Here is a 17067-nt window from a genome sequence, read left to right as displayed (position 1 = left end):
ATACAAAAAATTAGCCAGGCATGGTGGCATGTGCTTGCAGTCCCAGCTACTCAGGAGGCTGAGGCAGGAGAATCACTTGAACCCGGGAGGCAGAGGATGCAGTGAGCTGAGAAAGCGCCACTGCACTCCAGCCTGGGCAACAGAGCGAGACTCTGTCTCAAAAAAAAAAAAAAAGAAAGAAAGAAAATGTAAATATTTCAAAAATGAGGCCAGGCACAGTGGCTCACATCTGTAATCCCAGCATTTTGAGATGCCAAGGCAAGAGAATTGCTTGAACCCAGGAGTTGAAGGTTATAGTGAGCTATGATCACACCACTGTACTCCAGCCTGGGTGACAGAGTGAGACTCTGTCTCTAAAGAAAAAAATTTTTTAATAAGAAAATCATGTTGAAGATGATGAACATAACATGCCATTATTTAATTTTATAGCTTCATCAAAAACTAATCTCAAAAAAATAGCAAAATGAATCACTGCTATAAAGAAATATAGACCTTCTGTGCAATTGGTATAGCTAAAAGTATATAAAATAATTCAGATGTACTACCTGTGAAAAAAGATGTCAAACTTTCACTGGATGGAACAGTAGATTAAAGACTGCAGAAAAAAAATACTAACAAATTTGAAAGCAGCAAAAAAATATCCGAATGAAACACAAAGAGAAAAAAGACTGGAAAAAAAATGAACATCAGTGAGCTGTGGGAAAACATCACATAGCTCAATATACATGTAACTGGAGTCCCCAGAGGAAAAGCAGGGGAGAACAACAACAAAAAAAATCTGAAGAAGTAATGGACAAAATGTTTCCAAATTTGATTAAAACTACAAATCCATAGATCCTAGAATCAACAAATCACAAGCACAAGAATCACGTAAGCAGGGCATGGTGACCCATGCCAGTAATCCCAGCACTTTGGGAGGCCGAGGCAGGAGGACAGGTTGAGCTCAGCAGTTTGAGAACAGCTTGAGCAACACTGCGAGACCTCACTTCTAAAAATCAAAAAAATTAGCCAGGTATGATGGCATATGCCTGTAGTCCCAGTTACTCGGGAGGCTGAGGCAGGAAGATAGCTTGAGCCCAGGAGATTGAGGCTGCAGCAGGCTATGATTGCACCATTGCACTCCAACCTGGGAGATGTGTGAGATAGTCTCAAAAAAAAAAATAAACAAATAAAATCATGTAGAAAACAACATCAAAGCACATCACAATCAAATTGCTTAAAACCAGTGATAAACAGAAACTTCTAAAAGTATTCAGAGGAAAAAGATACATTCTATACAGAGAGAACAAAGATTAAAAAGACAGCAGACATCTCAGAAAGAATGCAAGCCAAAAGACAGTGAAGCATCATCTTTAAAGTAATGAAAGGAAAAAAATGATCAGCCTAGAGTTCTATACCCAATGAACATTTCTTTCAAAAGGAAAGCAAAATAAGGACTTTTTCAGTCATATAAAAGTTGAAAGAATTTATCACCGCATACTTGCTCTACTAGAAATGCTAGAGAATGTTCTTGAGGTAAAAGCAAATATGGAAATATGGATCCAGATGGAAATATGGATCTACACAAAGGAATGAAGCAGCCCAGAAATGGTAAATACAGACAAAAGTGACTCCATCTTGGATGCTAATCTGCCACGTTGACGTCTGACTAGCCCCAGTCCCGTAAATGCCTCTTGATTCCTGCTTTATTTACTAGTGTAAGAACATGTCAACCTTGGTGTTGGCACACAAATGACAGGATATGCCACATGCAGCATTCTTACCTGTTCTGGAGGGCTGTCTTTAATTGTCTTGCACAGGGTGCATATCCCATCTCCCTGTACTATATAAGCCCTGGGTCTCGGGAGTAACAGTATGGAGATCTACCTGTCTTGCAACTACCCAGGACCTTGCTTCTGTCTGCAAGTTCCCTCAATAAATCAATCAATACCAACGAACACTTTGTCTGCCTCCTCCTTTGGTTTCTCCGTCCCTTCAGCATTCAAGGGTCACTTTGCTTATATGACCCTTTCAGGCAACAATATGGTTAAATACATAAGCCTTTTTTTCTTACATTGAAAATCTCTTCAAAAGATAATTGACTATCTAACACAAAAATAATAACAATACATTGTGGAGCTTATAACATGTAGAAATAAAATATATGACAATAGCACAAAGACCAAGGGGAAGGGAGGAATGAAAGTATACTGTTGTTAGGTTCTTGTTCTAGATGTGAAAAGGAGTAATATTACTTGAAGGAAGATTGTGATAATTAAAGATGACACTATAAACTTTAAAGTAACCACTAAAAAAAGAAAAACTTATATCTAATAAGCCAACATGAGAGATAAAATGGAAACATAAAAACTGTGCTCAACTGAAGAGAAGAGGGAAAAAGAGGAAAAAGAACAAGAACAAATGTGACAAATGAAAAACACATAGCAAGATTAAAACTACACATACTAAATAATCAGATTAAATGTAAATGGCCTGAACACCCCAATTAACTGCAGAGATAGATTGGATAAAAAAAACAAGACTCAACCAAACACTGACTACAAGAAGCCCACTTATATAAAGACACCAATAGGCTAAAACTAAAACTATAGAAGAAATATCTGTCATGCTAATGTTAATCAAAAGAAAGCTGGAGTAGCTATATTAATACCAGACTAGTAGATTTCAGAGCAAAGTATATAATCAAGGATAAAGAAAATCATTTAATAATGATAAAGGGGTCGATTCATAAGGGTATATTACAGTCCTAAACATTTATACACACAATAAGTTTCAGCCCACCAAAACAAGAAAACAGAAAGATGCCTTTCATGCAGTATCAGTATTCCTCTACCAAACTGAGCATTGCCAAAATAGGGCTTAAGATCTTCTTTATGTAATAAATGGCATGCAATTTTACTAATAAAAGTACAGTATTACCCAAAAGGGTCAAAGTTAGTAGTGTGTTAAACAGCTTATAAAAATATTTATGACTTGAGTGCCAAAATCTAAAGCTGACTCACCTTTCGTATTGCCTATCTCGTGGTAATGAAGCACTCCAATGTCGAAAGTCTATGATTAACATAAGTAAAAGGAGACAGGATATGAAGAAGAGTCCCAGGAATGCCACCCGCTGACGGAGAAATGGACTCACTGTGGGCACAGTGAAGTACCAGGAGGCTGGGCAGAGGTAGGAAAAACTGATCCTGCAATTAGACAAACATTAGTAAGTCTGAAACATTTCTACAATTGAGTGCTTAAATATCATTTTAAAATTGGATAAAAGCCCTCCTAATAAAGGCAAAAATCCATGCCAACAGAAGTCTAAATGTTCTTGTCGTCTCTAATTTTAGAAGAAGCTCATGGTGCTTCTACTATATAAATCAGAAAAGCCTTATCTGCCCTTTTTCCAAACTGCTCTTTTGAGTGCAATTCAAAGACTTAATCTCATGTTAGTGAAAAGATCACTAGTCTCCCTGGGCAACCTCGTAACATTGGATAATCAGAGCAACTACAATATTCCCAACCAAAAATGCTGTCAAGAAACGGGATGGTCAGAAAATTTATTTAACTGATTTTAAAAATGTTTTACCAGATTATATATGCACATAGTAAAAGACAAATCAAACAGTTTAAAAGGATATATTGTATAGTGAAAAGTGATTCTTGTCCTGACCCCACAATCTCTCTCTCAGAGGCAAATATTGCTACCCAGTTGCTGTGTGATTTTTTTTTTTTTTTTTTTTTTTTTTTTTTTTTTTGAGATGGAGTCTTCCTCTGTTGCCCAGGCTGGAGTGTAGTGGCGCATTCTCGGCTCACTGCAACCTCCACCTCCTGGGTTCAAGCGATTCTTCTCCCTCAGCCTCCCCAGTAGCTGGGATTACAGGTGCCTGCCACCACGCCCGGCTAATTTTCGTATTTTTAGTTATTTTTAGTAGAGACCGGGTTTCTACTTGGCCAGGCTGGTCCCGAACTCCTGACCTCAGGTGATCCGCCTGCCTTGGCCTCCCAAAGTGCTGGGACTACAGGCGTGAGCTACCGCACCCGGCCATTGCTGTGTATTTTTTCCAGGGATATTCTATGGATACACAAGCATAAATATACACTAATATATTTACAGTAATATATCTGTGTGTGTGTGTGTGTGTGTGTGTGGGTATCCATTCCCTCGGTTTTACACAAATGGTAGTCCACCATACCTGCTGTTCTGCATCTTTCTCCCACTTTATTTTATAACTGTCCCTTATTGGTGCATGTAGATCCACATTAATATTTTTTAAAAGCTTCAGGGTATTATAATGTATGGATAAGTATATTCATCTGTGAAGTTCACTTTGTATATTGATTCAAAAGGACCTCGGTCTGTCTGCTTTTAAAGTTCATTGCAAACAAAAAAACAAAAAACTTCTTTGTTTAACCTCCTCAAGTGGCACCTAGCCTTGCTCAGATGCAAATCTGAATCAATGTTACAACCTTGCACTTTACAGAGCTGAGCAAGCCGACTCACTCCACTACCCCTGGGCTATGGGCTAGAAACTATTATTTATCAGCCCTCGAAATAATACAACTTTGATCGTCTCTGCATCCAACTAACCAGGATACAAAGTCCAAGCGCAGCTCCAGGGCAAACCTCACTTGGGACAGCCTCCCAGGGCCCCAAAACCTGCCTGCCATCCTCTGCCGTGCACCCAGCCAAGAGAGAAAGTGTGCAGCCTTACCTAGCCATGGGTTCCCTTCGGTGGTCTCAACGCCTGTCACCTTCTTTTTCTTTTGCCCTGAGAAGGTGGCCTCCTTGTCCGAGGCATCTCCTACGTCTGCAGCCTAGAAATATTTGATTTCAGGCTTCTGTCCGACTGAGCCCACGAGACAAACCTCCACGGGAATTCCACGGCTCCCACCTCCTCCCCAGGCTCCCACTCCGTCTGCTCTGGTTCCTCAGGCCCAGGGGACCCTACCCGGGCATCCTGGGAGCGGGGCGTTCTCGTGGGCCAGCTCTGCCCTCTAGGAACCGGTCGTCCCCAGGTGGCGGGGTGTGGGTCCCGCTTCCTCTCCCCGTCCCTTCGGGTCCCACAGCCCTCTCGCGCCCACACTCACGGGATCAAGCGGCCCGCCGGTTCCTTCGGCACCGCTCGGTTCAGCTCCGAGCTGCTCCCCGCGGCCCCTTGCCCAGCCGGAAGGAGGGCCCGGGCCGGCGGCGGCGCCACGTCCCCAAGGAAACCGCAGGGAGCCAATGACTGACAGAAGACCCACGGAGAGGGGCCGGCTCTCCACGAGCCGAAACCGGGGGCGAACCAGCTCCGTCAGCAGCACGTCCGTCCGCCAGGGTGGCCAATCCCCTAGAGCGCTCGGCCTCTAATGCCCGCCCCGGGACTTTGAGCCGCGCCCAATCGGAAAGGCGGCGTACCGAGGCTCCGCCTGCAGGGCCCGCGGAGAGCTCACAGGTGAGTGGCGCTGGACGGCCTTGCGCCCGCTTCCCTCCCAGGGGCGCGAACTCTCGGCCGGTTGCTTTCTCCACGGCCGCTCCCGGGACAGAGTAGCTCCGGTGGGTGGGTTCGGGGTGTTCGCGACCGAAGCGCATCCCTTGCCCATAACCTATTGTTGGTTTTGTGCCCGCTGACCCTCCCTACCAGAATGGCAGTTTTCCCAACTTAAACCTTCCCTGTCACCTCCCAAACTGATGCCCCGACCTCACTGTCTTGCCCCGTGAGAAAAACATAAATCGAAGACAATGACGTTTACACCAAAGTGCTTATGTCCATTCATTCATTCATTGAATGTCTACTTATGCCAATCATCATGAATTTCTGTGTCGCCGCTCTCCTTGACCTTACATAACACAAAGGAAACGAAGCGCGCGCGTGGGTGTGTGTGTGTTTCTTTCTTGCTTACACCAGCCGTTATCTCATTTCCAGGAGGATGGCATAAAGTCCAAGCTCTTTCCAACGTGGCACATCCATTGCGCCCCACGATCCGCCCTACCGAGTCCTCTGCGGCTACTTGCCTTCCTTACCACACTCCAGCAACGCTTCCTGTTTTGCTCATTCTGCCGCTCCACCTGCCTTGAATAACCGTCCGGGCCTCTTAGCCAAATCACCTCCTACTCATCCCTTACCACCCATCTTAAGGGTCACCTTCCCCTTAAAGCCCTACTTGACCTACTACACCTTTTTTATACATGCCTATTGTTTCACTTAGCACATTGAATTACTATTATACGTATGTGTCTGTCTGTCCGTCTGTCCCACTAGACAGAATATCCTTGAAGGCAGGGACTATCTGCTTCCACATATTACCAATACTGGCCACTGCCTGGCAGATAAAAAACAACTAGTGTATAATTAATAAGCAAATAAATGAATGTGGGGGGGGGTCGGGGAGGAAGACCACCCAAATGCTTTATTTATTCAAAATTTGCTATGACAAGGGAGTCAGTCACCATCACTTGCATTTGGCCGACTCAAAGCCTGTCAGGAAAACTACTTACTTACTTACCTACAGGGTCTCACTCTGTTGTCATCCAGGCTGTAGTGCAGTGGCGCGATCATGGCTCACTGCAGCCTCGACCCCCTGAGCAAACGATCCTCCCACCTCAACCTCCTGAGTAGCAGGCTCTACAGGCACGTGCCACCATGCCCGGCTTATGTTTTTTTAATTCTTTGTAGAGATGGAGTCTCACTACGTTGTCCAGGCTGGTCTTGAACTCCTGGGCTCAAGCAGTCTTCCTGTCTCAGCCTCCCAAAGTGCTGGGATTACAGGGATGAGCAGCTGCACCTGGCCAGGAAAGCTTAGTAGTGAACAAAAAGGGAAGGTTTCATGTATGCTCTGACTTGAGGATATTAGTATGGGAAAGCTGGAGGTGGGCTAACAAAAGTAGTGTCTCTTCGGTGATTGGTTTGGGGTAGGTAGCATATTTGGCTGTCTTTAGTGGGTCCTGAGTTGAAGAAAGGAGGTGGCAAAAAACAGGGAAACTGAGTCATTGACCAAGTCCTGATTATTCTGGGCTGGTTGCTGTAGAGGTTGTGGGTCAGAGTTCTAATTGTCATATAAGATCTAGCCATTGTCCAGTTTCTATATTCAGTTCTCATGACTATTGTTTTTTTGGCTCCACTACTCTCCTAACCTTGTTGAACTTCCTAATTTGCCTTTCTTCTTCAATTCTCAGTTCTCAGTTTTTTTTTTCTCTGTCCCTCAATCCCCACTCTGCTTCAAGTGTTATATTTTATCTGGACCCCCAGAAACCACATCGAATAGAATAGTTGCATAAAGTTGGGATTAACCACAACATTATACAGATACCAGTTATTTTTATTATTTCAGAACCCAGTTCAGTTCCTAGAACAAAATAGATATGGAAAGAACTAAAATAATGTTTTGGAGTAATTTTTAAAAATTTCTTGAATTTGCCTTCTGTGAGTTCTCAGTCTAATCTATATATATATTTCAAACTTTAGTGTTCCACAAAATAAGTGTTTTTGAGTGGAAGTATAATTCCTATTTTTTAAATAGTACTTAATTCATATGGTTTATGAACTATATTAACTTGTAATTCAAAAGTTCATTGAAACATCCTCTAATTTACGTTTCATAACTACATCATAAAACAGAAAAGACCTACATTTTAATCCCAACATTTTTTCATTATATTTTCTTTGTAAAACTTTCTTTGTCAGTCTGGTTTGGGCAATACTTCCTTCAATAAATCCATATGCCCTCAAGCATTTGTCAAACGTAATTCTTTACAAAAACCAGCAATGCTTATCTGGTTAACAGCTCATAGGGCTGAGTTCTGAGGTTTCCAGTCAGCAGGGCAAATTAAAAAGCACTGAGACTATTTCTCTATTTCATTTGCTGTAACTAAACATGTTGCAACAAATTATAGAAACCTATGTTTCAAAACAGGTTTTTAACTGCTCTTTAAAGGCTTGCCTTACAATTAGATTTGCAATTTTTCTCCAGATGTGCTTGATGCCCAGCCCTGAGCAAAATCAGCCCAACAGGTCCCATATTAGGTGATAGTTGTTTGCTTTGCTTCATTTCCCCTTATGGATTCTCCTTCCCTCCACACCCCATCCTACCCTTCCCTCTAAAGTAATTTGGAGGAGTGTCATGTGGTCTACACTCTCCCTTCCAAGTTTACCCACCTCTCTTCACCTGTCTTTCAGGCACCCCATTGTCCCAAATAAACTCATTATCTCTCTACTCTCATCATATCCACCCAAACCTCCTCCGTCCATATTCTCCATTTTGACAAAATACCCTGTGATTCACCAGAGCAGGAACCTGTATGGGAGTCATCCTAGAATATCTTCCTTCTAACTTTCTTTCTCCCTTTCCATCCAACAAGTCATTAGGGGTGCTTAATTCAAGTGCCTAAAATCCTCTCGAAGATCTTCTAATGAAGCCTTCCAACTGGTGGCCCTGCCTCCAGACCCATGCCCCTCCTGAGTGCCCCTTGATTCTGTTACCATTGGGAAATCTCATCATGCTACTTCCTGATCTAAAATCCTTCACTAGTTCCTTTTTTTTTTTTTTTTTTTAGCCCATCTTGTGGTCCCATAGTAGTTTCTTATTCTGATGACGTATAGTCCAAATTCCTAAGCATGGTGTGGCAGATCCCACTGACAGCCTATTCCAGAAGTACCTTATTCCAGAAGTTCCTTATTATTTTTTTTAGCCCATCCTGTGATCCCATAGTAGTTTCTTATTCCAATGAGATATGGTCCAAATTCCTTAGCATGGTGTGGGAGATCCCGCTGATAGCCTATTCCAGAAGTAGGCTCTCTCTTCTACCTTGTTAACTTGACAAGTAACCACACTGAATATGCTTGGCCATGTGCTTGAAGGGTGCTAGGCTCCAACCTCAGTCCCAGGAGGTAAATTGTGATTGTCTAAGTCAATCATGGTGGGCCCATACCCTCACAAAATATTGGTTTAAATGGGCATATGATACAATTTTAGCTAATAATATGAAAGGGAAGTCAGCTGTTGAGAAGAATGCCCAGGGAGGGAAGACATTTCTAGGCAAAGTTTTCTTCATCTTAAAAAGAGATACATTCATACCAAAGTTATTGAAAGAAAAAAACAATACAGGTATAAGTCAATGAAAACTTTTCATAATGGGGCTAGGCATGGTGGCATGCAGCTGTAATCCCAGTTACTTAGAAAGCTGAGGTAGGAGGATCCTTTGAGGCCAGGAGTTCAAGGTGTTTTTAAGTGGAAGTATAATTCCTATCTATTTTTAAAATAGTACTTAATTCATATGGTTTATAAACTATATTAACTTATAACTCAAAAGTTCATTGAAACATCCTCTAATTTACATTTCATAACTACATCTCAAAACAGAAAAAAAACTACCTTTTTTTTTTTGAGAAGGGGTCTTGCTTTGTCCCCCAGGCTGGAATGCAGTGGTGTCATCTCAGCTCACTGCAACCTCTGCCTCCTGGGTTCAAGTGATTCTCCTGCCTCAGCCTCCCGAGTAGCTGGGATTACAGGCGCACTCCGCCATGCTCAGATAAGATCTACATTTTAATCCCAACATTTTAAAATTCTATTTTCTTCGTAAAATTTTGTCAGTCTGGTTTGGACAATACTTCATTCAATAAATCCATATGCCCTCAAGCATTTGTCAAGCATGATTCTTTGCAAAAACCTGCAGTGCTTATCTGATTAAGAGCTCATAAGGCTGAGTTCTAAGGTTTCCAGTCAGCAGGGCAAATTAAAAAGCATTGAGACTATTTCTCTATTTCATTTGCTGTGACTCAACATGTTGAAACAAATTCTAGAAACCCATATTTCAAAACAAGTTTTTAACTGCTCTTTAAAGGCTTGCCTTACAATTATATTTGCAATTTTCTCTGGATGCATGTTATGATTGTGCCTATCAGTAGCCACCGTACTCCAGCCTGGGCAACATAGTAAGATCCCATTTCTTTTTAAAAAAATTTATATAATGAGAGAAAAAGAAGAGAAGGCCCCCTTTCTACTTCCAGGTGTGATCTTTCTGTTGTTGTTGTTGTTATTGAGATGGGTCTCACTCTGTTTCCCAGGCTGGAGTGTGGTGGTGCAATCTCAGCTGACTGCAACCTCTGCCTCCCAGGCTCAAGCGATCCTCCCGCCTCCTGAGTAACTGGGACTACAGGCACACGTCACCACATCTGGCTAGTTTTTTGTATTTTTGGTAGAGATGGAGTTTTACCATGTTGCCCAGGCTGTCCAGGTGTAATCTTAAGGACATAATGCCTGGAGCTGCTGTAATCATCTTATAATCATGAGGGTACAAGACTGGGGATAACAGAATAGAAATACAGAAGCAAACTGGGTTCTTGATAACATCATCAAGCTGCTAAATTAAGACATTGGAGCAGTCTTACCTTGGGCTTATTATTTGAAATACTAAATTCCTTATTGTTCTTATTTTTAAGTCAGTGAATCAGGGATTTATGTTGTCTGTAGTCTCCTGATACATGTGGCTTTCAATGTCTGATATTATCTAGCCCCCAACAGCTTCCAAGCTCACTAATAGATGTTGTCACCCAGAACCCTTACATATTTAAAGTTCTCAGCATTGATTATAACTTTTCTCACCTCTGAGCCTTTTTACTTGCTGTTACTCTGCATAACTAACTTTCATTCACTTCTCTACCAAATGAACTCCTACATATCCTTAAAAACTCAGCTCAAATATTACCTCCTCCATGAGCCCCCAAGTCAGCTTACATGCTTCTTATTTTTTGCTCTTATAGTACTTTGCCTGTATCTACTTCTATTAGGGCAAGCTGGCAGCTGTCTGATTGGACCTGATGCCACTGGGCATAGCAGGAAGACAGAATATCTGTTTTGGACCTTAACAGGTATGTTTGGTCCGAAAAGATGGAATCCCTTGGGCTTAATCTACATGGGAGATGTTTAGATCAAGAAGACTTAAATTACTCTGCAAAGTGAAATACAGTAATTTTGAGCATTCCCTCTAGAGACTGGGTTTGGGGAGCTCTGGCAAAGAAAAAAGAAAAAGAGATGAAAAAAGAGGAAGGATCAAGGCAAGATGGCAGATAAGACGGAAGAAAACAGCCCATGAGAGACTCTCTGTATTAGTTATCTGTTGCTACATAGCAAATTACTCTAAAACTTTGTGGCTTAAAATAACAATAGCATTATTATCTCTCACAATTTCTGTGGGTCAGGAGTTTGGTTGCCCCTCAACTAAGGATCTTCTCATGAGGTTGCAATCAAGATGTCAGCTGGGGTTATAGGCGGCTAAAGTCTTAGCTGGAACTAGGGGATATCTTTCCAAGATGGCATGCATGGCTGGCAAGTTGATGCTGGCTATTGGTGGGAGGCCCCAGTTTCTTTTCACATGATTCTTTCCCAGGGCTGCTTGAGTACCTTCATTACATGGTAGCTGGCTTCCCCCAGGGTGATCCTAAAGAGAATGAGCCAGGTAGAAACTTTATCCTTTGTATGACCTAGCCTCAGAAGTCAAATATCTTCACTTCTGCCACACATTATTTGTTAAAAGTGAGTCACTAACTCCTAGCCCACATTCAACGGGAGGGGAATTAGGCTCCACCTTTTGAATAAAGAAGTATCAACTAATTTGTAGACATACTTTTAAATTACCGCAGTCCTTAAAATGAGTTTGGTCAGGGAACTTTTGGATATTGATAATGACATCATCAAAGTTCAATTTTGAGTTTTGTGCTATGTTATAATCCTCTTCAGGACCCCAAACCTTCAGTAAAAGTCTGATAACACCACAGCTTTGTGTTCGGGTACTGTGAGGAATGAAGACATAGCAGAGCAGGGAGATGACAGCATCTGCAGAAAGTAAATTAACAAATAGGATGATTGAAAATTTGAAAAATGCAGAAAACCAATACCACAGGTCATTCAGAGAAGTAAAAGGCCCCTCCTCAGAGAGACCAGGGTGAGGGAGGCTGGGGTGGGGGTACAGTATGGCAAACTCTAAAAGCCCGTAGTACTTGAACAGAGGCATTGTGAGAAGGGAACGTAACCCCTTCTCTTGGTATCCATCCCAATTTTACTTGAGTATGGACACCCTCCTCATGTGTAGCATGTCATTTGAGGATTCTGACTCCACCCCTGGCCCTAGGAATGGCACATGCAAGCCAGGCCTGAGGTATTGGGCAAAATCTCATCCCTTGGTCATAGCTACTGTTTCAGGAGTGGGAACACGGCCTAATTCTAGGTAAAGAGACATGCTTTCTGGGACAAAAAAAGGGGCATTTGCTTTTCTTAAAGAGCATACGAGAGAACATTTCTCAACCACCTTCCTCTGTGTTCTCAGGCCCCCCTGCTTTCTCTCACCAGGACCCCTACCTTTCACCTTGTTCCCTTCCACCTCTCCAGTCAGTCCCTATCTGGGTAAGGGGTCTTCCCTTAAGCTCCAGGGGGTGGAACCCAGTGTTTACATTCTCTTCTGTCTCTGCCTCCACCCCATGCAGGACTTTGAGGAATCAGAAAAGAACCTGCTGTTGTACCTGGAAAAACAAAAGGAAGCTCTTTATGTACACATACGATAAGATCGCAGAGAAATATTAATAAGTAAAAACTGACAGTGCCAAAAAAAATCTAACATCACGTATAAAAACTAACTTGAAATAGATCATAGTTCTGGATGCAAGAGCTCAAACAATAAAACTTGTAAAAGAAAATAGAGGAGAAAATCTTGGTAGCCTTGAAATTTCTTAGATTCAACGGCAAAAGCAAGATACACACTCACACACCAAAAGAAAACCTTAATAAATTGGTCTCCATTGAAACTAAGATCTAGGCCAGGCATGATGGCTCATGCCTGTAATCTCAGCTCTTTGGGAGGCTGAGGTGGGAGGAGTTCACGGCCAGCCTGAGCAACACAGTCAGACTCCGTCTCTAAAAACAATTTAAAAATAAAAATATATGCCAGGCATGGTGGCATGGACCTCTCATCCTAGTTACTCAGGAGGCTGAGGTGAGAGGATCATGTGAGCCCAGGAGCTCGAGGCTGCAGTGAGCTATGACTGTGCCACTGCACTCCAGCCTGGGTGACAGAGTGAGACACTACCTCAAAAAAAAAAAAAAAGAAAAGAAAAGAAAAGGGCAACTAAGATCTACTCCTCTTCAAAACATACTACTAAGAGAATGAAAAGATAAGCCACACAGTGTGTTATCCTTCTGTGGAAGAAAATATTTGCAAATCACATATCTGATAAAGGACTTGTATCTAGAATATGAAAAGAATTCTCAAAATTAAATAATAAGAAAGCAAACAACCCAGGTGTAAATAGACGAAAGATTTGTGCGCTTCACCAAATAAGATATACAGATGGCAAATAAGCAATCTGTTCAAAAGATGATCAAAATCATTAGTCATTAGAGAAATGCAAATTAAAACTACAATGAGAAGATGGCTGTCTAGACACAGGTAGTATGTGCCTCCTTCATGGAGAGGAACCGGAAGAGTAAGTAGATATATTTTAAAGAGATTGTCTAGTAGAGAATGCTAGGACTCACCAGAGAAGTGATGGGAAGCACCAGAAGTAAATAAGGAGAGGGTTTGGGGACTGACTGAGAGCCCCAGGAGGCTCCTGGATGCGGGGAAACAATAAGAGAGAAATCCCTAGGGCTCCACACTCCAAAAAGAGCTTTTATGATCTTGGCTATGCAAGAAAACCCCAACCAGCTTACGACCTCAGGCCTGATATATGAAGCTGCCTAAAATTGCACAGATATGTTGCCCCAGAAAAGAAATCCACATGGAATCCTACAGGCATCTGAGACTACAGCAGCCTCAGCCAGGCATTATTTTGATAGTCTAGATACTGGGGATCTACAGACATGGCTGTGGCTGTTGTCCTGCTCCAAAAAGGGAGAGGGGAGACCAAGTGCTCTCACACACCCCTGGGAGAGTCCCTACCACTCTTCTGTGGGCTGCCGTTGAGACTGAGACATGAACCCAGTCAAGGAGGATCAGGGAAACCGGGCTTTCCTATACATATCTAAGACAATACCACTGCCTTGCAGTGGGCTGCTGTGTGACTGAGATGTGAGCGGACTGTATTTCCCCACAGCTTCTTGCCCACACTGCTTGCCTGGAACGCGCCCTACCCTCTCTGGTCCCAGGCCCAAGGCACCATTTTGAGAGTTTAATGTTGGGCTACATCCTGCCCTTAGGCTGAGTTCAGACTGATGCAGCTGCAGCTGCTGCCCAGCCAAGAACAGACAGGGAAACCAGGCTCTCCTACACATACATAGAACAATTCCCACTGCCCTGTGAGAGTTCAAAACCAGCCTGGACAACATAATAAGACCCAATTTCTACAGAAAATTTTTAAAAATTTGCTGGGCATCGTGATGTGCATCTGTAGTCCCAGTTACCCAGGAGGCTGAAACAGAAGGATTGCTTGAGCCCAGGAGGTTGAGGCTATGGTGAGCTGTGATCGCACCACTGCACTCCAGCCTGGGTGACAGAGTGAAACCCTGTCTGAAAAAGAAAGAAAGAAATTAAGATAGAAATTTTAAAAATTTTTGAAATGAATGAAAATGAAAGCACAACATATCCAAACCTGTGGGATACAGCAAAAACAATCCTAAGAGGGAAGTTTACAGCATTAAATATCTATATCCAAAAAGTAGAAAGTTTACAAAATAACGACTTAATGTCACATCTCAAGGAGCTAGAACAAGAACAAACCAAACCCAAAGTTAGCAGAAGAAAAGATATAATAAAGATTAGATCATAACTAAATGAAATAGAGACCAAAAAAAATCAATGAATGAAAAGTTGCTTCTTTGAAAATGTAAACAAAATTGGTAAGCCACTAGCTAGACCAAGAAAGAAGAGAGGAGATCCAAATAAACAAATGGATATGAAAAATGAGACATTAAAATGATATCACAGAAATACAAAAGATCATCAGAGACTATTATGAACAACTATATGCCCACAAACTAGAATACCTAGAAGAAGTGGGTAAATTTCCAGAAACATAACAATCTTCTGAGATCCAACTAGGAAGAAACAGAACTCCTGAACAGACAGAACAATAATGAGTAGTGAGATTGAATCAGTAATAAAAAATCTCTCAACAACAACAACAAAAGCCCAGAACCATATGGATTCACAGCCAAATTCTACCAAATATACAAAGAAGAACTATTGCTAATTCTTCTGAAACTATTTCAAAAAATAGAGGAAGAGGGAAGTCTCCTTAATTCATTCTACAAGGCCAGTATCACCCTAATACCAAAACAAGACAAGGACAGGACAAAAAGGACCAGTATCCCTGATGAACATTGATGCAAAAATCCTTAACAAAATATTAGCAAATCAAATCCAACAACATATCAAAAAGATAATACACCGTGATCAGGTAGGATTTATCCCAGGAATGCAAGGATGTTTCAATATATGCAAATCAATAAATGTGATACATCACATAATCAGAATTAAGAACAAAAACCTATATGATCATTTCAATAGATACAGAAAAAGCATTCAATAAAATTCAACATCCCTTCATGATAAAAATCCTCAACAAACTAGGCATAGAAGAAACATACCTTAACATAATAAGGTCATATATGACAAACCCACAGCCAACATCACACTTAGTGGAGAAAAATTAAAAGCATTTCCTCTAACTGGAACAATACAAGGATGCTCACTTTCACCACTCTTATTCAACTTAATACTGGAAGTCTTCACCAAGCCAATCAGGCAAGAGAAAAAAATAAAAGGCATCCAAATTGGAAAAGAGGAAGTCAAATTATTCCTGTTTGCTGATGATATGATCTTCTATCTAGAAAACTCCAAAGGCTCCTCCAAAAATCTTTTAGATTTGATAAATGAATGCAGTAGTTTCAGGATACGAAATTAATGTACAGAAATCAGTAGTGTTTCTATACAACAATAACAATCTAGCTGAGGACCAAATCAAGAAGGCAATCCTATTTACAATAGCTACAAAAAAAAAAAAAAAAACCAAAAACCTAGGAATATATTTAACCAAGGAAGTGAAAGATCTTTATAAGGAGAACTACAAAACATTGATGAAAGAAATCATAGATTAAGCAAATGGAAAAACATCCCATGCTTATGGATTGGAAGAATCAATATTGTTAAAATGACCATAGTCCCCAAAGTAATCTACAGATTCAATGCAATCCCTATCGAATTACCAATGTCATTTTTCACAGAATTATTAAAAAAATCCTAAAATTCATATGTAACCAAAAAAGGGCCTGAATAGCCAGAGCAATCCTAAGCAAAAAGAACAAAGCTCGAGGCATCCATTACTCACTTTGAATTGTACTGCAAGGCTATAGTCACCAAAGTAGTGTGGTACTGGTATAAGTATATACACATACATCAGTGGAATAGGCTGGGTGTGGTGGTGCATGCCTGTAATTCCAGCACTTTGGAAGACAGAGGGTGGATTACTTGAGGCCAGAAGTTGGAGAACAGCCTGGTCAACACGGTGAAACCTCATCTCTACTACAAAAAAAAAAAAAAAAAAAATCAGCTGGGCATGGTGGCGCACACCTATAATCCCAGCTATTTGCAAGGCTGAGGCATGAGAATTGCTTGAGCCTGGGTGGCTGGGGCTACAGTAAGCCGATGTCACTCCACTGCACTCCAGCCTGGTGACAAAGTGAGACTCTGTCTGAAAAAAAAAAAAAAAATCAGTGGAATAAAATAAAGAACCCAGAAATAAAGCCACATACCTATAACAAACTGATCTTTGACAAGCTCAACAAAAATAAACACTGGGGAAAGGACACCCTATTCAACAAATGGTGCTAGGAAAATTGGATAGCCATATGCAAAAGAATGAAACTAGACCCATAACTCTTGCCATAAACAAAAATTAAATCAAGATGGATTAAAGACCTAAATGTAATGCCTAAAACTATAAAAATCCTCAAAGAAAATCTGGGAAAAACTCTTCTAGACATTGGCCTAGGCAAAGAATTTATGACCAAGTCCTCAAAAGCAAACATAGCAAGAACAAAAATAGACAAATGGGACTTGATTAAACAAAAAACCTTCTGCAAAGCAAAAGAACAGAGTAAACAGACAACTTACAG

At 41.4% G+C, this 17067-nt stretch overlaps 2 protein-coding genes across 3 annotated transcripts in view; one reads left to right on the top strand and one right to left on the bottom strand.

Annotated features, from left to right (window-relative positions):
• The window catches only part of ENTPD7 (ectonucleoside triphosphate diphosphohydrolase 7), a 48011-nt gene extending 42672 nt beyond the window's left edge, over positions 1-5339 (bottom strand). The window contains exons 1-3 of one of the 2 annotated variants that reach the window (XM_054503560.2): positions 5074-5339; positions 4698-4800; positions 3003-3185 (exon numbers count right to left, since the gene is read on the bottom strand). In XM_054503560.2, the coding sequence (XP_054359535.1) occupies positions 3003-3185; positions 4698-4705 (191 nt within the window). In that variant the 5' untranslated portion in view covers positions 4706-4800; positions 5074-5339. Of the gene's footprint in view, positions 1-3002; positions 3186-4697; positions 4801-4934 lie in introns of both variants that reach the window. The other variant, XM_054503561.2, reaches the window with a different exon arrangement.
• Positions 5302-17067, top strand: part of SLC25A28 (solute carrier family 25 member 28) — a 48031-nt gene continuing 36265 nt past the window's right edge. The window contains exon 1 of the mRNA XM_054503570.2: positions 5302-5420. The gene's annotated coding sequence lies outside the window, so the exon portion shown is untranslated. The remainder of the gene's footprint in view (positions 5421-17067) is intronic.

Source organism: Pongo pygmaeus, chromosome 8, assembly GCF_028885625.2.
Source record: "Pongo pygmaeus isolate AG05252 chromosome 8, NHGRI_mPonPyg2-v2.0_pri, whole genome shotgun sequence".
Lineage (NCBI taxonomy): Eukaryota > Metazoa > Chordata > Mammalia > Primates > Hominidae > Pongo > Pongo pygmaeus.
This window is presented reverse-complemented; position numbering and strand designations above follow the sequence as displayed.